The sequence below is a fragment of the Falco punctatus genome, assembly GCF_963210335.1.
Source record: "Falco punctatus genome assembly, chromosome: 7".
NCBI classification, from domain to species: Eukaryota; Metazoa; Chordata; class Aves; order Falconiformes; family Falconidae; genus Falco; species Falco punctatus.
The window spans coordinates 67,130,557-67,154,414 of record NC_137587.1 but is presented as its reverse complement, the minus strand read 5'-3'; the positions used below and the strand labels follow the sequence as shown (position 1 = coordinate 67,154,414).

At 47.8% G+C, this 23,858-nt stretch overlaps 1 protein-coding gene across 3 annotated transcripts in view; it reads left to right on the top strand.

The window, feature by feature from the left end:
• Nucleotides 1–23,858, top strand: part of IGDCC4 (immunoglobulin superfamily DCC subclass member 4) — a 111,475-nt gene that overhangs the window by 81,375 nt on the left and 6,242 nt on the right. For 2 of the 3 annotated variants that reach the window (XM_080396930.1, XM_080396928.1), the window contains 13 exons: nucleotides 67–477; nucleotides 1,221–1,385; nucleotides 2,518–2,655; nucleotides 4,123–4,296; nucleotides 4,891–5,124; nucleotides 10,260–10,367; nucleotides 11,128–11,311; nucleotides 11,990–12,117; nucleotides 12,815–12,985; nucleotides 13,509–13,646; nucleotides 14,134–14,239; nucleotides 15,269–15,503; nucleotides 22,546–22,710. In XM_080396930.1, coding sequence (XP_080253056.1) covers nucleotides 67–477; nucleotides 1,221–1,385; nucleotides 2,518–2,655; nucleotides 4,123–4,296; nucleotides 4,891–5,124; nucleotides 10,260–10,367; nucleotides 11,128–11,311; nucleotides 11,990–12,117; nucleotides 12,815–12,985; nucleotides 13,509–13,646; nucleotides 14,134–14,239; nucleotides 15,269–15,503; nucleotides 22,546–22,710 — 2,357 coding nt within the window. The remainder of the gene's footprint in view (nucleotides 1–66; nucleotides 478–1,220; nucleotides 1,386–2,517; nucleotides 2,656–4,122; nucleotides 4,297–4,890; nucleotides 5,125–10,259; nucleotides 10,368–11,127; nucleotides 11,312–11,989; nucleotides 12,118–12,814; nucleotides 12,986–13,508; nucleotides 13,647–14,133; nucleotides 14,240–15,268; nucleotides 15,504–22,545; nucleotides 22,711–23,858) is intronic. The other variant, XM_080396929.1, reaches the window with a different exon arrangement.

The window sequence follows — 23,858 nt, the reverse complement described above, 5'->3', positions numbered from 1 at the left end:
AGAAGGGATTTGCTTTGCTATCTTTTTCTCCTCCTTCCTGCATTAATTTGTCCTCTCTCCTCACAGCTACACCCAGCATCTCCCAGGCTCCTGAAACCATCTCACGCACTCGAGCCAGCACAGCCCGGTTTGTCTGCAAGGCAGAGGGCGAGCCAGCTCCAACCATTCACTGGCTGAAGAACGGCGAGGCCATCCTTTCCAACGGGCGGGTGAAAGTGCAGAGCAGCGGGAGCCTCGTGGTCAATCAGATCGGGTTGGAGGATGCTGGCTACTATCAGTGTGTGGCTGAGAACAGCTTGGGCATGGCTTGTGCCACTGCCAAGCTCTCTGTGATCGTGCGGGAGGGTTTGCCCAGCGCTCCCAAGAAAGTGTCAGCTGTGTCCCTCTCCAGCACCACAGTCCTTGTGTCCTGGGAGCGGCCAGAATACAACAGCGAGCAGATCATTGGCTTCTCGTTACATTACCAGCGGGCTGTGGGTAGGTGTTACCTGCCTGTGTTGCAGGCGCAAGACACAAGGCACAAGTTGACTTTCTTTCCCAGCGAGTGAGAAGTGTGAGGCAATCCCAGTTAGTTTAGCCATTTTCATTGCAGGTAAAAGAATTTTCTCTCAGGACTCAGCGTGAGGCCGTGACAGTGCCTGCGGATTAGCTGACATATACTGACTTCTTGACCAGCAGTAGAGAGTCCATGGAGCTGAGTTGTCTGGATTCTAGTGGGACCAGGCACTTCTGGAAATTTATTTCTGTTCTTTACTTTTTCCTCCAACACACTGATTCTATATGCAAAGGGTGTGATTATTAGTGGAGATATTAAACAGCTACATTGTGTGCAGGGGTGATCACTAAATTATTCACAGCCAGAATCTGAAGCGAGTCACTTTGCTCTCTTGGGGTCTCTCTTCCCAAACAGCCAGCAAGCCAGTACTCTTGCTAAATTGTTGCCAGAGCTCCTCTGAAAGTTAAGCTGGTAACTTCAGCTGCCTTAGCATCGCTTAAGGAGCTTTAGTCGAAATAGATAGGCTAGCAGTAAGGCACGGAATGTTTCTGCCCAAAGAATTCACATAAGAGATGGGGTTTGTTCAGGTGCTGGGGGAACTGGAGAAGACATGGTGATTTTTAAGACGGATTTACATCGTGAACCTTGGGAGTTAACTGTTGTTTTTTTTGAAGAGTGTCTTGGCAGTTCACTGACCAGCTGATCAGTGTTCCCTTGGCTCTAGGAACAGATAACGTGGAATACCAGTTTGCTGTCAATAATGATACCACTGAGCTGCAAGTGAAGGACCTAGAACCCAATACCAACTACGTTTTCTATGTAGTCGCATATTCTCAGCTCGGAGCCAGCCGGACATCCTCTTCCATCATTGTTCAGACCCTGGAGGACGGTGCGTTGAATTAAATGGGTGCTGGTGCCTCAAATATATTGTTGGTCTGTTTCTTAGTAAGCATTGAATGTGCTATGGAGAGTAGTATCATCTCCTAGAAACCTAAACCTGCTTGCTGCTTCTATGGCAAAGAGCTTTCTACAGAAGCTCTTTTACAAAAAAATACAAACAGCAAACCAACCAAAACCAAAGCACCCTGGTCCGATCATCAGCTTGGGTGATGAAGAGCATGAAAATAACCTAGCTGACACTGGGGCTCATGAGAATCCTGTGAGAACTGCAGTCAGGTCTTCTGGACTTTCACCTAGCTAATGTGATATTGCTCCAAACTTGACCCTGGGCCAGACTTGATTTCAACTCAGAAGACAGACATCTATTACAATTTGTAGGGGTGGGAGCCACTGTGAGGTTGGATCCTTTGAGAGGCAGTAGTTTCTGTTGATTTTACCATTTATCACATAGCATTTTGCAAGCAGTAAAGGCAGAGTGCCAGAAGGACAGCTGCCCAACAGGGGAGGACATGTACAGCTTTCAACAGACTGCAGGACACAGGCAAGAAGCAATGGTTTTGGCAGGCTTCATGCAAGCCCCTGCTATGCTGCAGGGTGCCTTATGTGCTTTTAATACTCCTGACAGTGAACTGTGTGGTCCCACATGTATGTGTCTGAAGCCTGAAAAGCAGAGTTGAAAGCGTGAATGCTGCCTGCAGTACAGAGCTGTGATTCTCGAGGGAGTGGGGATTCCCAGACTGAAGTCTGGATCTGCGAACCATTTCCTTTAGTGTCTCCTTCGTGCTCCACAGTACAGCATAGGCTGATTTGCTGGTCCGTGCTAACCTGCCCAGTTTGCAGCGGGCACAGGGTCCCTAGGGAGCCGTGTGGGGGGGGCAGCAGGCTCTGATCAGCTTACTGAAGGTCAGCGGCCCTCCATCTCCCCTCCCCAGACACTCCGTCAATGCTCTGAGCTGCTGGAGAGCTGTGGGGTATTAGTTTCCCCTGGGACAGACAGCACGTCACCAGTGGCAGTGGCAGGTCCAAGACCAGGTAGTGGCCTCCAGCCAACTGAGGGAGCTGACAGGGGTATGCTGAGGTCTTTCCCCAATCTTTGCTGACTTCTTGTTTCTTCTACCCAGTCCCTAGTGCTGCCCCTCAGCTGTCCCTGTCGAGCATGACTCCTGGTGACATCCGTGTGACGTGGCTGCCTCTTCCTCCAGAGCTGAGTAACGGCAAGATAACAAAATACAAGATCGACTACTGCACCCTCAAGGAAGGTGAGGGAAGCACCACTGCTGGGGCGTAGGGTGGTGTCTTCTGCCCCACCAGTGTTAACAGCATGTCATGTTGAGGGGAGGAGGTGCAAGACTGAAAACGGAGGGACAGCTTTTCATCCAAGAGAGAACAGCCCTCTCTTAGCCTGTCTCTGCTGGTGGCAGTCACAGCAGTGCTGGTGCTGTGCTACTTCACACTACTTCGAGGTGCCTTTTTCTGTGATTGTGGAGGAGCCTGTGTCCCCAGGGGAATGACCTGGTGCTTGCACTTACATGCTGCCCCGTGAACGTCTGTATGAGCAAGCCTGTAGTGCCATCTGCACTGTGTGTTTTGAGGGAAGAGCTTTTTGTGGGCTGGGGAAGAAGGGTAAATGCATTTTGTTCCTTTAAAATGGAATCTAACCAAAGTGATCCTTGTGGGGAAAAAAACAAGTATCCTGACCAGGCTGTGTTGCTCTGTTGCTGAGTTTTGTCCAGTTTTATTTATATATAAATAAATATTATTTATTATTATCAATACACTCTAAGAAGCCTTCAGCAGGGATGGTAACGTTTACCTATGCTGAATGTGGCTGTTCCAATTCCACGTGTGCTTGCTTTGCAAATCCTTCTGGGTATTTGCTCTTAAAACTGTCAAAGCTCTGTGGCTTCTCACTTTCCAGAGTCATGATTCTTACTAAGAGCAGGATGGGGGGTGTGATGAAGTGCTGGACATGTTCACATGTGTTTGATCTGGATTGGTAGTCTACACCGTGACTCCTGGCTCTTGTTCTTCTGCCCTGAGCCTGCATGTGTCTCTGTGGCAGTGTAAAACCTTGGAAATGTTTGCAGTCCAGGGGTCATACTTGGTAATACACTGTTACGTAGCAGGGACAGCACTCCCAGCTGGGTTTACACCTGATGAAGCTGAAAAGCAAGGTCTCTGCATTCACCAAACAGGCAATATGAATCTTCAGCAAGACCAGTTAGTTGTTACAGTGAAAATCCCAGGCCATTCTCAGTTTAAATTTCTTGGTATCTCCCTTATGAACTTGGGTGGGCTGAAGAGGGGGTGATAAAATCTCAATCTGCTGTGGATGAAGGTGTGAATTTTGCAGAAAGCGGGGCTGCTGGGCAGTTCTGGTTCAAGCCAAGGTAAGGATTTAAATACAGCCGTGAGAAGCACTGAAACGTACCATCAGCTGCCATCGTCCATGCTCATGTTCTGCTATCACGTCAGCAGCAGCAAGGTGACAACTACTCTCCAGGCAGACTCAGTGGGGCTGAAGGCAACCTGCAGTTTGAATGTGATGTCAATCAGGATATCAGCTTTGCCCAGTCTTTAGTTATAAATTTTCCTGGTGGCAAAGCCAAGCCAGCCGAGGGTGTGCAGACCACGTGGGGGTATCTGGGCTTCGTGGCTTGTGGCTGCTCAGCTGTGTTTCCTTTGGACTGGGAAAACCATGTTCTCAGTGGTGTCACCTTTTTCAGCAGATCAGGTTACCTCCATTGAAGTGGGTGGAAATGAGACACAAATCACTCTCTACTCGCTCCATCCCAACAAAGTATACAAAGTCCGCATCGCAGCCAGCACCAGCGTGGGCTATGGGGCTCCTTCTGAGTGGACCCAGCATCGGACACCTGACAGAGACAACCAGACGCATGGTAGGAAGCTGGGTAATGCCTGGGATTTGGGGCAGGGTTTGCAGGACATTGGGGAAGTTGGGGCATGATTGGAGATACTTGCTTTCTTTAGGAAATTATAACCATTAGTTTTGGTTAAGCCAAAGTACCCACCTTTATCTTCCTGTTCAGCAGCCCCTTTACGCCTTGCTGCTTGCTTGGGTAGTGGGTCTTTCCTCCCTCCACATGCAGCTGTGAAAATTCTTAAAGAAAGAAAGAAAGAAACAAAAATCGCAAACCTCGAGTTACAATATTTGGGAGCAGATAGGCAATTCTGCCAAACAAAGCTGAGCCCAGGGCTCTAGCAGTGGTTAAAGACAGTGGTATCTCAGAATACGTTGAAAAACTTCCATAGTGGCTTTGTGACATTCTTTTTTTCCTGTATCACCCACCTGGTAAAGTCAACAGTAGAGCATAATGTACCACTCTCCACTGTTAAGACTGTGGAGACATCCCACTCGCAGGACAGCGTTCCCTCACACCCCTCCCTCACTACCAAGGACAGGGTGGATTCAGTAGAGCAGGGAAGTGGAGACAAGTGGCTGAAATTTTTCTCTTGTCTTGTTCTTCTTCTAGTTCCATTTGCCCCGACAGAATTAAAAGTCCGAGCGAAGATGGAGTCTCTCCTAATAACGTGGCAGCCCCCAGCCAACCATGCCCAGATATCTGGCTACAAGCTTTACTACCGAGAAGTGGGCCCAGAGGAGGCCAGCGATGAAAGCCCTTTGGATGGTGCAGAAGATGAGAGCTGGGACGTAGGACCCATAAAACTAAAGAAGAAAGTGAAGCAGTACGAGCTGACTCGACTAGGTTAGCTGGTTACAACTTTTTAGCAGTTGGTGTAGAAACCCAGGGTCTATCTCTTGCTTTTTGTAGCAGCCCTGGGATGCTTCCAAGAGGCTCAGTTATCTGCTTGGCTGCAGATACATAGGACCAGGACCGCGTGAGCTTTTTCAAGAGTACCCAGAATCATTTCTGGAGTAGAGCTCTTGGGGCTTGTTCTAAGCAGAGTTTAAAACAGAAATTTCTGGTGCCAGTGTAACAGGGATTGCATGTTTAGCCAGGGGCTACTAATATACTTAGTGTACGCTAATAAGTGGTTCTGAATTGGTTAGTGGTTTTTATTGTGTCGGTATAAAGAGTGTCTAGATTAAGATCTCCAGTCAGGACAATGATCTCTTCTTCCCTGTGTATTTCTAAGCAGCTCCATAATTGCATGCTATTTGAAATCTCTCTGTATTAGAATGCAGACATGGGTTAATTCACAGCATGCTGATTTCGGGTCAGTGTACTCCTCCACCTCCCCCTAAGGGAAGAGGGATAGAAGAGTGAGTGTCCACGGCTGGAGAACAGCTCAGCATCACAGTCAGATCTGCCTGCCTGGCTAACTGTGCTTAGTGTTTCCCATAAGGAGTTCTGTTTCTAACATCTGATCACACTCATTAGTTGATTTGCCTGTTGATGCAGGATGGAGAGAGAAAAGAGAGTCATGGCAGATGCATCCTTGAAACAGGATTCTGCTTCTTAGAGCTGTTCCATCCCCCACTTCATGCTTCATCCCTGTTACTGCCCAGTGAGCTGAGACTGCAGGGAGAGTGTTTCTCGTGCTGGTTCATCTTACACGTCTAGCATATATATTATGCATGGTATAAAGGTCAGGCTGCAGCACCTGGAAAGACAGTTTATGTCATCACTGAGTAGGTTTCCAGCTATGCTGCAGCCATCCTGCCACTGAGAGGGTGTTAACAGTTATGAGTTTCTCTGAAGAATTTAGGTCTGTAATTATTGCACTGAGGAAACCACATGTGAACATCATCATGCGCTGCTCTAACCACTGGCAAGTCAGTTAGCAGAGGGGCTCAGGAGTGGGCTGAATTGGTTCCAAATGCTCTGGCATGATGATGCTGAGAAGGCTGCTTGTTCTTCTGTAATTGCTTCCTTAAATTTGGGCAATCATCAAGCCCTAATGGTTTCCTTATGATTTGGTGGTTGTGTATCGCCCATCATTGTGTCAGGAAGAGAGTCTCGGGTTTCTTCCAGCCGTGGATTTTCTCTTTTCTCCCCCTTGTGCTGTTGAATGTTGTGCTCTTGCACGCGTACAGTAAAGGAAGGGGTCAGGAATCCAGCTGTGCTGAGAAAGGCAGGGGGGTCTGGACATGAAACAAGGAGGAGGAGTGGTTGGTGTTTGGAAGGGTTTACTTTTATGGCAGGGAGCTGCCCTGCACCAGTGCTTACATCTGCATGAGGGGTCTTGCAGGCGGAGTGGGTAGCAGTCTCAGAAAAGGTTAGCGGCCCTGATGTGATCTATGCTGCTGCACGCTGGCTGATGGGGAATCAGCTGGGGGGATTTCCCAGCTCATGGATGTCTGCCTGGGAAGCACAGCAGCAGAAACCTCTCCTAAGATCCCTCTGTAAAACCAACCAACCAAAATACCCAACACTGTCTCTTGGGAGTATCTCTTGATGTCAGGGTAAGGTGGCTGCATGTGGTAAACGGTGCTGTCTGGTGGGAGAGTGAGGTCTGCCCGGGGGGTTCCGTGTGAGGTGGGCTGCTGAAGAGGTGTCATAGCTGAAACTACAGGTTGGGTCAAGAGCTTGGAGAGATAAGTATAGAATGTTCTTTGTTCCATAAAACAGAGTATCTCAGTTGGAAGGGACCTGCAATGATCATCTAGTTTAACTGCTGCTTAAGGGCTGACCAAAGGTTAAAGCAAATTATTAAGGCATTGTCCAAATGCCTCTTAAACGCTGACAGGCATGGAGCATCCAGCACCCCTCTAGGAAGCCTGCTGAAGTGTTTGAAACAGTGTCAGGAGATCCCAGGGTTAGGCACCGGGAGTACAGGGCTGTAGCTCAGACATGGTTGCATACAATATCAGTGCAAACAAGGTCCAGCTTCCCCGCTGGAGGCTACTGATGGCTGCAACACGGTCACTAAAGGTCCCTGGGCTCCACACCTCTGCCGTGTCACTAAAGCCAACGCTCTGCCTCTTGTCTTGTCTTGGTTTGGGGTGTGGCCTGAGAGACAAAACTCCTGTCGCACTGGCTGTTCCTGCATAGTTCAGTTTTTATTTCCTGGTTTTCCTTGTTTTTTGTTTTTTCCAGGAGCATAGCAGGGCAAGAGGGGAAGTGCTTTCTGGGGAGACTGCTCTTTTGAGGCATGTCTCAGACAGAGGTGGATGGGTGTGCAGAAAGCAGATTTGGAGAGAGCTTCTTGAGCACAGTTGCTCTTTATTCACAGTGATAGTAAGTTTATTACACCAGCAAAGACCCTTGCCAACGTTTCCCTCCCCTAGTTTTCTGTAACGCTAGGCTGTGTTTTAGGCTGCAGTAAGGTTCCTTGTGCTAGTTCAATGCAAGATTCTTGTTTTGTTTTCTCTTGCACTCGCTGGTCCTGCTACTGAAATGGTGCCAGCTTTGTCTACCACCTCTTCCCTAGCCTGCAGACTTCCTCATCTTTTGCCTTACCCTGAACATCTGGGTTCTTGATTTTTGCCTTTGATAATGTCTCAGCTCTCTCCATTTGAGCTATCTGAAATAAGACAATACTTTTCTTCCGTGCTCGTGCTAACCTCTGGAGCAAACCGTGTCTCCTTAGAATGATACTTCTAATGACATGCCTTGTATCTTGTCCAAGAGGTATGTGCTGAAATCCTGTGAGAGAGATGGGCAGCTGTTCAAAGGCACGTAAGAAATTCAGCAATTTCATGAGCCTGCCAAATCAAAAGGAAGCTGTCCTGAATCACCAGGAGGGCTTTTCCCTGAGAAATTTGCATTGATTTCCACGTATGTTCTAGCAGTTAGTCTCTGTAATGGTATGCAACTACCAGGGCCATAACTTACATGAAAAATAAATGATAAGGATCTGATCCTGTCTTCCATGTTCCCATAAAGGAAGATTACATTCCTCTGGGAGTGACTCCCTGGAGATCAGGGTGTTTTTCCACTTACAGGAAAATATAGCATATGGCACCTGGCCAATCTGAACACCTTGAAAAACTGAATGAAACAACATATTTAGCATATTGGATGTATTATGCAGTCATCCAGATTAGTGATTTGAAATGATCTGGACTAGATTATTCTGCTTATATTTAATGTATGATGGAATGCAGTGAAATACATCTGTTTTCATGCTGCCTACTAGCTTCTTGACAGCTTGAGAGCTTTATATCTGCATGTTCTAAGAGCTTGAACATCTGGGCCAGTGTATAAAAATGGAAGCCAAGCCTCTGACTGAGAAATCCAAAATACCCCTATTTTCAGAATGTGAATTGCTTGATCTTATAGTGGAGCTCCCCTAGTTTCACGTGGAAGCGGCTGCTGTATTGATCCTACCCAGGGAGGGAGAATGGAGGACTTGTCCTTTCCTTCATTGTCCAACAGGAGCTGCCCACAGCTGCATCACATCTGTGAGCTCTTCCTCCTCGTTTTGGATCGTATCATCCACTATGAGCTCGTGTCCCAGTGAAGCTCAGCCAAACGCTCAGGCAGGAGGCAGAGTGTGTGTGTGCTGGTGTGACTAGACTGTGGGGTTCTTTGTTCCACCGAGCCTGTGGTCCCAGCCATTTGGAAATTGAGTGCCCTTTGGTCTCATCCCCCTTGTGTAGGTTTCAAACATTTTCCTGTGGCTGGAGAGCGTGGAAATGCAGATCAGGCTGTCTTGGAGGCAGACAAAACTCTGTTTGCTTTTGGGATTCTTTTTTGGGGAAAAATGTGGCTGAACTTTTTTTATATTCTGAGTGTGAACATATGTTGTGGAGCAGAGAAAGCCTTTGGTAATTGGTACCATTAGCCTCTGGGACCGTAATCAGTGCAGTAATAATAAAATTGGCATCAATAAGAAAGGTTTTATTCTGCTTACGTTGTCTGGCAGAAAGAGAGCAGTGATCTGTCAGAGCAGGGAATGAATGGGCACATCCCAAATTAACAAACTTCATCAATGCGCTGCAGCCAAGGCATCTAAAGACATTCTGGACTGCTCTCATCAAGCTTCTGGCTGGGCTGGCTGCTGAAGGGAGAAGCTGGCCAGTGTCTTATTTGAGAACTTTGTATCTCCCCAGTTGTTTCTTCCAGTAAACCTTTCTGTTAAAAAACCCCTCAGATGTTAGTTAATACAGCAGAGGAGTATTTCAGCTGATGAAAGGCCACAGGAAAGAGGGAAGTGAATTTTGAACCAGGGCAGCACTACCTGGAGACAAAGCACCCTGTCCCACAGCTCAGTTTGGATTCAAGTGTGAGGTTCCCTGTAGAGTGCATGGTTGTCTGATGGGAAGAATGTGTAATGAGGGCCCTCAGGTTTCCGGTGTGGGTTTTGTGTGCTCTGTTGCTTTTCTAATTGCAAATCAGGAAACTCTGCTGTGGAAGCAAGATAGTCACCATACAACAAAAACTGCCAGTGACTTAACAGGGCATGTGAGGACTTGCTGGAAGGAAGATCCTCGCAGCAGTGAGGACTTTAGAACGGACTTTAGAATCAGAACGGACTTTAGAAATGGGAGGTGCATTTTGGAGAGGAGAGGATGCCCTCCTTAAGAATAAACAATGCAGTACATCCACTTCCGTGGTGGGGAGTGAGGAGTTACCATGCATAGGTTTCTTTAGTAGTTTGCAAGGGAGAAAGATCAGGAGATTCTGGGATGATGTGCTACAGGCCATGGTGCTGTTAACCCTTGGTGTCTGGGGCAAGTCCATTTGCTGCTGATGCTTTCTGTAAAAAGTGAGGGGAGCAGCTGTGATGATACACACACCAGTTGTGAGGCAGTATGTGAATGTGGAAAGCCTGTAAGTGGAAGGGGGACTCCCTGCTGTATTGGCAAATGCAAGTCTGTTCAAGCTGCTTTCTTGGATGGTGAGAAAAGCTGGTCAGATCAAAGAAAACATGTCTAACCGGGGAGGGTTGGTAACAAAAATAACCCCAGACAAACCCTGATTGATTTTTCCAGCTCCTGGGAAACTCTATGAGGTGAAGCTGGTGGCATTCAATAAGCACGAAGATGGTTATGCAGCGGTTTGGAAGGGCAAAACAGAAAAGGCACCTGCAACAGCAGTAGGTGAGGAATGCCCTTCATTTGTTGTCTGTCTCTTCTGCTTGGCATGTGGCTTCAAAGGAAGAGTAGAGGTAACGTCACAGAAGATGAACTTCAAGGACAATACCCAAACAGGAAAGTCCCAATATAAGGGAACTTCCTTTGACAGTCATTGCAAATTGCATTGGAGGAATTATAGTGGGAAGGAGAGAAAGGAGCAAAATAACCCCCTTCTCATTAGGGTAGTTCTTACACTGGGTGTGGATGGCCTTCACTGTGTTCTCTCTGGCCCTGTTAGTGGCTCAGGAAATGTCAAATCACCTGGGTTTCGTCTCTTACGTTAGGAAGATTTGAGAATGTGAGTTAGCAGCATGCCAGGCTTTTTGCAGTGTTACAAAGAAAGTAAAAGCTTTGAAGATTTAGGCTCCATTCTCAGCTCTGCCAGTCTGTTGTGGGACGGTGAACGTTCTGGGCTCCTCCTTACCCTGGTGCAGGCCTGCCAGGTGGGTAGCTTTGAAGCTGGCCTCCTGTGCTCCACAGCAGTACATGGCCACCTTGGTGCATGGGTCCTCGTTGTGACCTTTCCCGCAGGTGAGGGAAAGCGTGGACTGCACAGGAGGGCTAAGCTGGACATCTGGGCTTACACTGGAGGCCAGCCTATCGGTGCAGGCTTCACAGCCTAGGCCTGTTTCATTCCATGGTTTCTGTTTTCATGATGGCTGTCCCTTGCCTTACTGACATGTATGTCTCCACATGTCTTTTCTCTTTCTGTCTCTCATCATAGATCCTCCTGTGCAGAAGGGTCCTCCGCTGCCTCCAGTCCAAGTCTATGCAGAGTCCAACAGCTCAACTTCCATATGGCTCAGGTGGAAGAAACCTGACTTCACAACAGTCAAAATTGTCAACTACACTGTGCGCTTCAGCCCCTGGGGCCTGAAAAATGCCTCTCTGGTTACATACTACACAAGGTAAAGAGAGATACTGGGCGTTCACTCGCCATATATCGCTCATGTCAGAAATAAAGACAGGGCAGGAGGAACCTGCATTGAAGTTCCAGCACCGAGCAAAATCCTGGGTGTTTCACATACTGGAAATGTCTGACTTGGTCACAGATACTTTCATAACTGCTCAAGTGTGAATGTGGCACTGGGAGTTGTCTATGACTTTAATACCAAGAGATCATTTACTGGCTGGTCTCTGCATCTTTTCTGCTTTGGTTGCACCTTATGTGCTTGTTTTCCTATTAATAACATGGCCAGTCTCAAAACATTCAAGATTTGCCAGATGGTACTCAAAAGTTTGGTTTAAAAATTGCTAGAGTTTAGGCAGTTACAGTAATTTGGGGATGTATTTAAAATATGGATTCCTGTGCGGGTTTTCAGCCTATAGCCAGGCTGCATTTTCAAGCTTTTCTCTGCAAGTACATTAGAAATGGTCCTGGAGGCTAGGAACCTACTTTACTCTGTATCTGGGAGTTGAGGGCTCTTGCATTCACATGACTGCAGGAGATGAAGCTTTTGGTGAAAAGTAAGTACTGTAAGAGTTAGGATAACCTCTTAAAGTGTTCCTGGTAAGGTATCAAGGTGATAGTGAGTGGGAGAACCATCTAGTGTTCATGGCCTTGTGAATGTGTCCTTTTTTGGCAGCTCGGATGAAGACATTCTCATTAGTGGGTTGAAGCCCTACACCAGGTATGAGTTTGCTGTGCAGTCCAATGGTGTTGGCATCGACGGGCCCTTCGGCAGCGTGGTGGAGCGGTTCACGCTTCCTGACCGTGAGTATTTATGGGAATTGATCCTGATTTCTCCTGGCTTTCTCTGAATCTCTGTCAAATCCCACCTAATGTGCCCCTGGGAGATGTGATCTTAGATCACCTCTAAGCCATGATGCCCCTGTGTACATGCTGAGAGCCTCTAAGCATCCTGGTGGCTTTCCCCAAGTCCATTAAAAAAGTGCTGCTTTGTAAACAGATAGGAGTATGTAAAGAGAGTTAAGGCAACAATTGTTGTTACTACTGTGGGGTTGGCTCTGGGTTCAGAGAAATCCTGCTCATTAGAGAGAGCTGATAATGCATCACTTAAATGCTAGGTCCTCCATGGTGCTGAATGTCACTGTCAGAACAAGAGTGCCTTGCCCAGCCTGGTTTTCCAGTAAGATCTTTGCTTTGTAGCTTCAGATCTGGTGAAGGCTGGGGGGCAGAGATGATAGCGGGAGCGTTTCCCTGGACTGGTTGGCCATGGTGCACAAGTCCTGCCTTGTACTGGGCTCGGCAGCCTCCTTTCTGCGCTCTCTGCAGCTTGGTTGGATGAGGTGTCTGGCCACCCAGGCTGCCCATCGTTTCATGCTTGCTAACATGCGGCACCACTGAGAAGAATCCAGAGAAGGCACAGGGCAGTTGTCATGCCCTGCAAGTTGAACGCTTTCCTCCTCTCTCCCGCTGTTCATGCCAGGTCTTTACTTGTCTCTGCCAGGTCCCTCGACTCCTCCCTCTGACCTGCGGCTGCACCCGCTGAACCCCTACGCTGTCCAGGTGCACTGGTGCCCCCCTGTCGAGCCCAACGGCATCATTGTGGAGTACCTCATCCTGTATAATGCCAACAACACGCAGCCAGATGACATGTGGACCTTGCTGACGCGAGAAGGTGAGTCTCTTTGAGATACTGTAATACCCCATCAGGTCCTCCTCCTCCTCCTGCCTTCTTCCTTGTCTGTGAAACCCTGGTTGATCAGTTCTGCTGCCTGGATTTTTGCCTCATTTGAGCACATACAAATAAATATTCAAGACCCCATGCTGGCAGCTTTCTTGGAGCATATGCTGGGCCTTGCTCCTGGTCAGAGGAGAGTCCAGGGACATGACTGCTGAGAGACATGAAGTCATGCATGTCTAGGGCTTCAGCCATTATCATCCAGAAAATGCAGATAGAGGCTGGCAGCCAGTAATTCCTGTGAGAACGTATGCCAGCAACACCACGTGCAGTCTGTATCATCAGCTCTTTAGGCCGCAAGTTCATTAATGCCAGAGGTACATGAATTACCTCCTAGAGCTCATGACACAAAATCCCTCACTTTTGAGGGTCCAACAGAATTCCACTGCTTCTTTGCTCCAGCCCCTGAACACTCCTGAAACTGCACATTTTAAACCTCTTTTGACTTGCTTTTGATCAGGAAATATCTTCAGCACTGAAGTGCATGGCCTGGAAAGTGATACCAGATACTTCTTCAAGATGGGAGCAAAGACAGTCGTGGGATCTGGTCCCTATTCAAACGTTAAGGATGTGCACACCCTCCGGGAGAAGCTGTCTGGTAGGAATTTCCCCTTTGTCACAGTACTGGAAGTGAGTTGCGTTGCTGAAGACCATGGTTTTGTCAGCAGTGGCATTTCTGTTTGCTAAGCTATTACCTGCTGTCACTGCACAGGATGTGAGAGATGACTGTGCGTAGGCCAGTGCAGAGGATCACGGCAGAGTCCTCAGATGTGCAGCTCCAGAACCCATCCCACAGCTAAACTTCTGTCTCCCTTCCCCATCCCAGCTGCTGTGGAAGGGCACATGCAATATGCATCTTGCTGCCTTTCTGTTAGGCCTGCGTAGCGTGAAATTAATGAATGTGCATAGATACCAATTTGCTTTAAGCTGCTCTAAATTGTCACTGCTGGGTAATCTCCCTCCCTTACGTGTATAGAGGCATCACCTGTCGGTTTTAGTGAAGCCAGTGCTCTTCTGAACATAAGATGCTTAGTGCGTTCTTCCTGCTAGCAGCTGAAATGATGTATTTGTCCTTCCCCTGTTAGATGTTCTGGATATCCACTCTGTCACAGGAATCATTGTGGGAGTCTGCCTGGGGCTGCTCTGCATACTCTTCTGCATGTGTGCCAGCTTCCGCAACAGCAAGCAGAGGTAGGTGTCACCTCACCTTTGCAGGAGGTGAAGGAGGCTGATGTGGAAGGAGACAAAATACATTCTAAGCTTCTTCCCTTTGTTCAGCTGGGCTACTTGGGATGCCATGTATGACATCAGTAAATACAAAGATTGAGTCTTGGGAGTGCTAGATGGCTAAAGAACATAGTTAGTATAGGCTTTTCACTGGTTTTGTCAGTAGTTTCTCTTTAATTTGCATTGTTAGACTAATAGGGTGGGGTTTTTTGAGAAAGAAAAAAAAAAGAAGAGAGAAAAACCCACTATTTGCTGGATTATTACCTGTGTCTTTTAGTGTGGGCAGTGTTTTGCTTCTGAGGTTGGACAGCTCTAAGGATATTTGGAAAGGATTCGTTAACTTCCAGTTGGGAAAATGATGAAAGACTTCCCGGTGCCTGACAGGCTGGTTTAAGGAGGGTTGGACTCAGCCCAAAGTCCCCTGCTATCCCCAGGGTCTGAATCCAGCCACAAACATTTGGAAAGACCATGATCAGAAACCAGCTTAATTGCTGAGAAGAGCTTTGAGCTGGCAGCAGATCTCAGGTTTAGGAACAAGCAGCTTCTGAAGTCTTGTCCTAACTTGGTCACCAAACTTTTCTGTCCCATTGCATCTCTTACCTGTAAAGCAGAGATGACGGGAGGGACACAGCTCTCCACAGGCAGGGGTTAGAGAGTACTTGCTCTAGCGCTAGGGCTCGTGTTGTCTGCTGCCCTTGTGAGGCACTGGCAAGGGCTTTCCATCCAGCACCAGGGTTTGTGTGAGCTTTAGGATTAGTGACGGTAATCAAGAGATGCAGCTGGGGAGAGGCCACTGCAGCAAAAGCTGTTACAGTAGGATGTGGGTAGATGATCCCCTTCCTCAGGAGTGTCAGGGCAGGGGCTTGGGCCTGGTCGCTTCCACGAGGGCAGGCTGAGTAGCCTGGAGGGGATCACTTTGGCGGTCCATGGCTGTTCGGGACAGAGGAAAGTGAGGCTCATGAGAGATGTCAACTCTTGCTTGTTTTCCCTCAGGGAGGCCCTGCCAGGCCTGGATTCCCAGGCAGCTGGCAACCACACTTACTACCACCGGAGCAGGCAAGGAGTGGCAGCTCCCGGTGCCACCTTGGACTCACATGAGCTGGAGTCCCTCATGTCCCCGCTCCCGGAGGATGCACCCGTGCCCCTCGGGGACATCACAGAACTGACGGAAGTTCACAGCCTCATCCACACGAGCCTCCCTGAGGACGTCATTCATGGGAAGAGGAAGGTAAGGACCTATGCACGTGGTGACTGGACTCCCCCGCTAGGCAAGAGCCTTTGTTTGGTGTGTGGGAAGCCAGGGTCTGATCCTGTCCTGGCTCTGCAAAGTACTGGTGGTCTTGGCTGCAGTCTGGTGCTGGGCAACCATGAATTTCCCCCTCTGTAAAACTGACTGGGTCAGTCTCGGCTGTCAAATCTTAAGTTTGGGATCCCCACGCCATCTACCACCCCTTTTTATCTCTTGAGACAGTGACCCCTCATCCCCAGATGACTGGGGATCTCTGCAGCCACCGAACTGACTGCTGCAGAAAGCTGCGCTACTCCTGTTGGCGTGGCACATAGATGCTGTGAGAAGGTGTGATGTCTAGAGTACATGCTTTGCCTCCGGGGGTATTCTTTTGCTTAGAGTAAAAGGAGCTCTGTTGATACATAGTGTGTTACTGGAATACCTGAAGATATACAAGAGGTGAAATTGCGTTTTATTTGTGAACCTTAGTTTTTGAAGTAGTCTTTTCCTGCCCTGCTTGGTTTGCCTGACATTGCATTGTCTTTCATTCCTCTCTGCCCATTTCCTCTCTCAAGCTTGCCTGAAACATTTCATTCCATTAGGGAACCTTTAATTGGCCTAATTTAGTTAATCTGTTTATGTCTCTCTTTGTAGCCCAGGGAGAGCATGTAAAGTAATTAGGAGGTTCAGTAAAACAAATGCATTGTGAGCGCATGGGATTTCACATTCGCATCCACAGCCTCGCTCGTGTGTCACTGGAGGGAAGGTGAGTTCAGGATACCTGGCTGGCTGCAAGACCTGTCCTTGCTGCTGGTGGCGGTGCAGGTATAGTCCTTTGGAAACACAACTCTTTGCTGGCTTTAGTAGTCCTGTGATTTGGATCCGTGCTCTTGGTCGTCCCGATGTGCTGTGGCAGTTCCATACTTTGCTGAAGGAGAGGCAGTTTGCAGCCGAGATGCATCTGTGGGTTTTGGTGGAATGTAGCTGCCTGTCTGGATCCAAGCCGAAGAGCGTGAGGAATTTCCTACAAGTCTTCCTGTTAAATAAGGAACAAACGTTTTCAGTGATGGTGACTTACCCTGAGAACAGGTCGGGGTCGGCGGAAGTCTCGTCCCTTGGGAGACCTTTCTGGGAGCAGCATATCCAGATCTCTCTTCCAAAGCAGCAATCCTGTCTGCAAAGGTTTACACAGAAATTTTAGTGTGTGCAGAGCAGGGCCTGGAGGTGCCAAGGTCTGGCCGCTCGGGGCTTAGCCTGAGAGCTTGGGGCCCCCAGTGTCTGTTGCAGAGGCTGGCAACGTCCCACAGCAGAGTTATGTTCAGAGATCAGAGCTTTGGGGAGAGGGATGATTCTGGCTGTGGAGTCTCTGCCTCCATAATTGGATGGGGAAAGTCCACTAAGAGTTAATTTCACCGAGGGTTTTTGCCAGCGGAATGAAGAGCTTGGTTTTCTGATGGATGTGGATAGGGAAGCAAGAACCACTGAGGGGCAGCCGCACGAAGCCACCCAGAGAGCAGTGTTGTCGCCCGTGCCCAGCGGTGAGGGTGACCTGGCCGGTGACGCCCGGAGCAACGTGCTGTTGTTGCTGGGAGCGGGCGCTGGAGGGAGATGTGATCCCGCGCGGGAGCCCCAGCCGGCCCGAGTGCCGCCCTGTGCTCTGACACGTACAATCACAGGTGAAAAGACTCAGGCCAAAACCATCTTCATGTTGCAGTTGCTAAGAAGCCACGTGTCCAGATGGTGATGTGATTTCACCTGGCTGGATTTGGTTGAGGAGCTGGGCAGGGTCTCGTGAGCGCGGCTGGACTGCTGCACGCATGCTTTGTCCCCAACACGGATGTAAGTAAGTGTCAGGTGCAGTTGTGAGTGTGTGCATCTCCTTGCTTGTAGACAAAATGTTACTAGCCAAGGTCTGGGAGTGGGTTGTTGGTTTCTTGGGTTCTCTCGTGTGCTGCAAATAGCTTCTTCCAGCACCCATTTAAGCTAATCTGCCAAAACCCACCCCGGGACCCTGCCTGGAACTGGGTGTTGCTGGGAGGTTTGTACCCTACAGTGACCAGCTGCCTTTGTCGCCTTCTCTTTTCTTCTCTCGTGCTGTGTGTGGTTGGGGGTGTGAAAACCCACGGCAAGGAATGTGGTAGACCTACAGGAAAGAGAAAATTCTTGTGAAAGGAGATTCCTGGTCCAGCCTGGCAAGAGGAAGCTCCACAGGGTGCTCTAGATCAGGTACTATCACTTGCAGTCCTAGTCAATAAAGAAGAGGAGCGAGAAATCTCTCAAGGATCCCTTTTATTTAACAGCGTGTCACGTCACCACGTTGCTTAGGATGTTGGCTGGGACAGACTCTTAGTCCCATGGTGCTGCCGCTGTTGGACAAGTCTGTAGCTGTGATGCCAAGGAACTGGCAGCTCCAGGCCCGTGTGACTTCCAGTTGCCTGCTTGCCCCTCTGTCCTCAGGTTACACTCTTGAAACCTGTTCTGTGTCAGTTGGGTGGTACTTGCCGTTAGCTGTGGCAGTGATAGGTGCTCCCGTGCTTGCAGGCTCGTCACATGTTGGCTTGTTATGTGGCATTTCATGGATTATTCTCAATTGGTTTTATTCCTGTGGCAGTCCAAGGCTCCAGGGGAGATTGGAGGCTCTCTGTTAGGAGATGAGCAAACGCAAAGAAGGGACTGTCCCCGTGCCATAAGCAGTCAGAAGTGAGTCAGTGTCACTTTGCGGATGTGGGAACTGGAGAACAGTGAGACCGAGGGCGGGAAGTCTCTAATGCAGAGGTTTGAACTGACTCCTGCAAAGAGTCACAGGCAAGGGTCTTGAGAAGTCCTCTTGGTCATTTTCAAGTCAAGATCTCCAGTTCCTTCGAACGTAGGGCCGTGATTCCTCTTGAGCTGTTACAGGTAATACTGGGATGCAGGATGGTGCAGGTGGAAGGTGGGACAGTCTTTGTGCTGCTGGAGAGCCCACAGGAGCCAGCTGGCCACCCTGGGCCTGCCTGCCGGACAGCAAGGTGCAACTGCAGCCGAGCTGTTGGTGTGGGGAGCTCCGTTAGGCAAGAGTACGCTCAGCCATTTAGCAGACCCTTTTCCTTCCTTTCTGTGTGTTTCCCAGTGGTCACACACAAGGATTTGTAAATACGCTGATAAATGATTTTCCTCTCTGACTCTCTTCCCCTCTCAAGTGACCCCCAGACTGGTGCCCTCGGTAGCCTGTGTTATAAATGACACAGTAATGCACAGACTGTGGTGATGTAGCTCTGTTTCCCCTGACAGATGGACTGAAGATGATAAAATGGCTCTGCTCCAGACATCTCTGTCACTGCTGCTTTTGGGCCAAGCAATTTAGGGAGTGGGGGAGAATGTTAAAAAGCATCTGCTTTCCATGGAAGATTTCAGCTTTTCATTGAATGAAGCCAAACTCAAGCATTTTGTCTTGGAAATGTTTTCCGTTGTGCTTCTTGCAAGCTGGAACCTTCCTTGCCTGCTGCCCTGCTCCTTCCCTGTGGGTCTTCTCCCCACAGGCGCTGTGTTTCCCATGAAGCATCCCTGACTCGGAGAGCAAAAGCTGTAATGCATCAGGGAGCTTGGATCTACCTGGGTTGTTATTTTCGTGTTGAAATTTTTCTGTGTGCAAAAAAAAGTCCCAATGTTTTCTCAAAACTCTTAGCTGAGAGCTGTGCTCCCATTGACAGCTAGCAGAGATTCTCCTTTATCTGGTGGGGGAGAGGTCTGTGTTATGCTGCATCTTGTTTAGAGGCACAGCTGAGGGCAGGGATGCCTGTACATTTGCATGACATGGAGCTTTCCCACTCCCACTGGCTGCTGTGGTGCTGTTCAGCAATGAATCCTTTCTCTCCGCTATGACACCCTTAAAAGCTGCATGCATCTGAAACGTCCCCAGCCTTGTTTTGCACAGGATTTCAAGCTAATTTGAATAACCATCTTCATAAGACACAAGGTTTTAAGATCAACGTTTCCTGTGTGTCCATTCTCAACTTGAATATTTGCATGAAATCATTACTTGTCACTGAAAAGGTAACATGACCTAGGCACGTTTTTATCAGTCAAAGTTTCTATAAAAAGGCTAAAATGAAAAGGCTTGTTTGCTTTGATAAGGATTTAGCTGTAATGGAAACACCTTTTATTGGAAGATGTTTTTATTAGTTTTCATTCTTGTGTTTGCAGTGAACTGACAAAGGGATTTTTCCCTCTTTAAATTAGTATTAGACTGACACTCCTGCCTTCGTTATTCTGTTGTAAAACCCAGGAGAATGTTTCCTTCTTTCAGCCATTCACTAGGAGCGCTTGAGTAGAAAGAAATCTTATCGTTTATAACACCAAAAGATACTGGTTAAAAAAGCAGAGAAGCTTTCAAGCACACAAGACCTTCAGGTCTGTGATGAAAACAGACCTAGAGTTAATTGCTGCTGCCTAACCTTAGAGACTAAGCCCCAGGAGGGATATTTTTTTTGCTTTCAAACATAATGTGCTTGAACAACATGTGGGATATAGGCTATGTTGTGTGGCTGATGGTTTTTTTCTGTTTGTTGAAAGTTGCAAACTGGTACAAAACAAGTTTGTTCTTCGTTGCAGCCAATTTCAGCCAGAGCTGAACAGGCTGTTCCCAGAGTCATCAAAACCTATGTAAACATGGCAGATTGACATTTCCGCTAACAGATGGCCCATTGGGGATTGCAGTAGAGCTGCCTGTTTCTTTCCACATTTTTTGGTATTCACAAGATGCCTGCAAGAAGGTTTTCAAGTTTGCTCTGTGTGTGTGTCTGCGTATGATGCTCAGATCTTTGTGATGGCAAATATGCATGTAAGCATCTATAACAGGACACACATTTGTGTGCATGTGTGCATATTTGTGTAGGTTCGACGCTGAAATTTCCAGGCAGTATTTGCTCAGTAACGTATGTTCCTTGGAAAAGGCACAGAAGCCATCAGTCAGCGATGTAGCTGCAGAAAGCCTTTCAGATGGCAGCAGAAGCAAATTGAACACGTTCCTTGAGTACTCACACGTAGTGATATTCCTTATTGTGAGCTGTGTGTGATCGCTTGGTTGATTTCTTGCTATTAAAGTGTAGTTTAATGATTGTCCACTTAGAAAGGGAGCAATTAGGGAGTGTTCCTGGCTCAGAATATATTGCTGACGATTGCAGAGAGAGGAATGGTGAAGGTGCTGCCTCCAGCATTCACTTCGAAATTAGCGAGTGCTTGATATCCACAGCTCTGGGCTTGGACATCACTGTCCTGCACAGTGTCGTCATATAAATGAGACCCTTTACGATCTGTTTTCTTAAGGTTTGATCCAAAGCTCCTATGTCTTGGGGTTGGTGCTGGCGTGTAATGCTGGTCTGCCTCTCGCAAGGTGCTGAGCCCCTTTGGTGCTTGAGTCGGGGTGGACAAGGTGCTTGGGAAAGGCCCAGGCAGCCCTTCAGCGCATGCATGAGCACTTGAATGCGCCTTCTGCCAGCACTGACAGCATGAGGTAGCATTTGCTTCTTGCTAAATAGCTGACTTAGGAATGCCTGGCTCACATACAACATCTGGTCATGTATTTCTACCTAATTTCCAGCCAGATGGACCGAGGCACAAAGAGGTCAAATGACTCACACAAGGTCAGGCTGATGTCAGAAATCTCCTTGCCATCTCGGCTGGACTCATGCTACGCTGACTGTTGTTGGAATAGATCTGGCCTAAGTAGCCGCCACATATGCAGAGCAGAACCCTGGGTTTCTCCTGCCTGACAGTGAGCAGTAGGTGGTTAGAGGGTTTGAACAGATGTGCTGTGTATTCTCACCCTACACGGCCATCATGCTCACACCACCAGGATTCTGCATGCACGTGCACACTCGCAGTTGTGTCAGGTCAGGATTTTCTCTTCACGTCAGCCTTGCTTTGGCCTTTCACTTCTATCCAGGCAACATGTAACATCTGTGGAACAAGCCCAGAGATAACTGGCTCACATGGTCCTTCAACCTGAGCGCACGTGCCTGTGTATTTATGTATATGTATGCGAGTCAGTAGCAGGGCTGAGCTCAGGTATACACAGGACAGCCCAATAAAATCAAAACCTGGAAAGAAAATACTTTTCTGCCTGTGAACTAATAGTCTGAGCTGTTAAATAACTTCAGCTCTTAAAGGCACACATTTCCCATACACAGAGGTGTGCATTCAACAGTTTATTGCAAGGGGAAGCTGAGAGAACCCAGAACAAATTGCATTCAGCCCATATAATTTAATTAGATCTACAAACAAGGTAACACTGGTTGCCCAGGGGATTTAAAGCTGAGCTAAGAATTGCTTGGTGGTCTGTTGAAAAAAAAAAAAAAAAATTTAAAAGTAAGCCCTCCAATGTTGTGCCTCTATGTTCATGGGGAATGGCAAAGTTTACCCAACTCCCAGCTTAGAGCAGGAAATCTATCTGCACCACAGAGCAAGCACTTTAGCATTGTCTTCAGCTCTTACTAGAGTATGTGTGATAGTGTGCACAGGTGAGGGTCTTTCTCCATGCTGCTAAGAGCATTGCTTGTGCCAAAGCAAATATTATAATCATTCAGTGTTTCTCTCCAGATTTCCACCATCTCTGTTCCTTGCCAGCTTTGCAGTATTTTTCAGTAGGCTCATACTGCTCTGGGTTGTTTGCAGCTTTGCAGGGAGGTGATTTCAGTGGGTCTTTAAATGATGTCTTGTGCCATGATATGCCTGTTGGCCTCAAAATTTGAGAATCAGTGGAAAGCTCCGTATGCGACCAGTCGTGAACCATCTGGCAACTTTCATCCACTTGCTCTGCATCAGACCATGTAACAGAGTAATAAAGCCTGTTCCAGTGCGGTGACTGTGTGAGTCCACTGCAGCAAGCATTTTTATTTGGATGCCATCAGAAGTGTTCTCTGCATTTAACTTGTCTCTTCTAAACCATGGTATTTTCCCAGCTTGCGCTTTCCTTTTTCAAGCTGTTTCTCTTTTCAGGTTTATGAGGACAAGAATCTCTATCTGTGATAACTGGATATTTTCTCCTCCCAATTTTTTTCTGTAGTCTTCGTGGAATAAGTCAGCCGGCCAGCCCTGGACAAACAGCATAGCCAGATACGAGGACACTATCACAAAAGAGCCTCTCTCTGCTGTGAATGGATCGGTGAAGCTCCCTTCCAGTGCGGGACAGAAGCTTTTGCTACAAGCTCTGGTTTATGATGCTGTGATGGTGGGTGTCTTCAGTGGTTTATTGACTTACATATTCTGATGTGGTTTTTTCCATTTCTGTTCCCCACCTCCCTTTCTCCTTTTTGCAGTACAGGAGAAAATGTTTTCTTCTCTAAGATGGCCTTAGTTGGCTGATCATGGGCTCTATTTTTTTTGTCCTGGGTATAGGAGTGTATGCCAGTGAGACTGATGGGGTTTGAGGAAGGGTTGTTTGTTTTTTCCAAGCTTCGTTCAAACTCTCCCCTAATCTTCTGTCTTGACTCCAGCCAGCCCTTGAGGGCCTGTGCTGTGGACTTGGTTTTTTGTGGTGGTCAAGTGGGGTCAGACAGCTCGGTTGTCAGCAGGGTCGTGGCAGTCCCGGTTCCTGAGGACCCAGAGCCAGGCACCAGCAGTCTGCTTGGAGTCTTTGCTGCGGCCATGCAGCAAGCAGCCTGCCAAATGAGTTAGGAGCTGCAATGCTCAGCACAGTCGTTAAGATCTACAGTGTGCTCGCCTGAAGGAGGGATTGCATTTTTGCCTGTAAAAGGAGTCAAAGATCAAGGGTTGATTTAACTCCTTCTCCAGATCGGGTAGAGCAATTTCCACTGCACTTGTCTCTTTATGTGGGTGCATAGATTTGGAGGAAATCCTATTTCTGATACTGCTTCATTGCAATAAATATATACTCCTGTGTTTGGGAGAGTTTGTACAAGGATGCTGATGTCTGTACCACAGTGTCAGCAAAGCAAACTGACGCCTGCTCAGATTGACTGTGTACCAGAAGGTTTCTTTTGGTTATTGTTTTTAAAAGTTCACCCCTCCACCCTCAGCAAATACTTTTAAGTAACCTACCTGTGTTTCCTTCCTAGATAGTGGTGTGAAAATCAATTATACACAGGATGTAATTAACATTGTGGATAGAGTTAAGACAATGTTTTACAACCCAATTACAGGGCACCATTTACAGCATAGCTTACCCATCAGAGTTTGTCAACAAAAGGAGAAAAGTGTTAAAATATGTAAATGATGCACAAAGTTGGCTTCAACAGAAAGCACAAATTACATGCAAGATATCACTTCAGTACTTTGAATTGTATTCTTGCTACTAAATCACGCTCAGCACAGAACCTGAGCGCTGATTGCCTAGAGAGCTCTTTGTGAGCTTCCAAA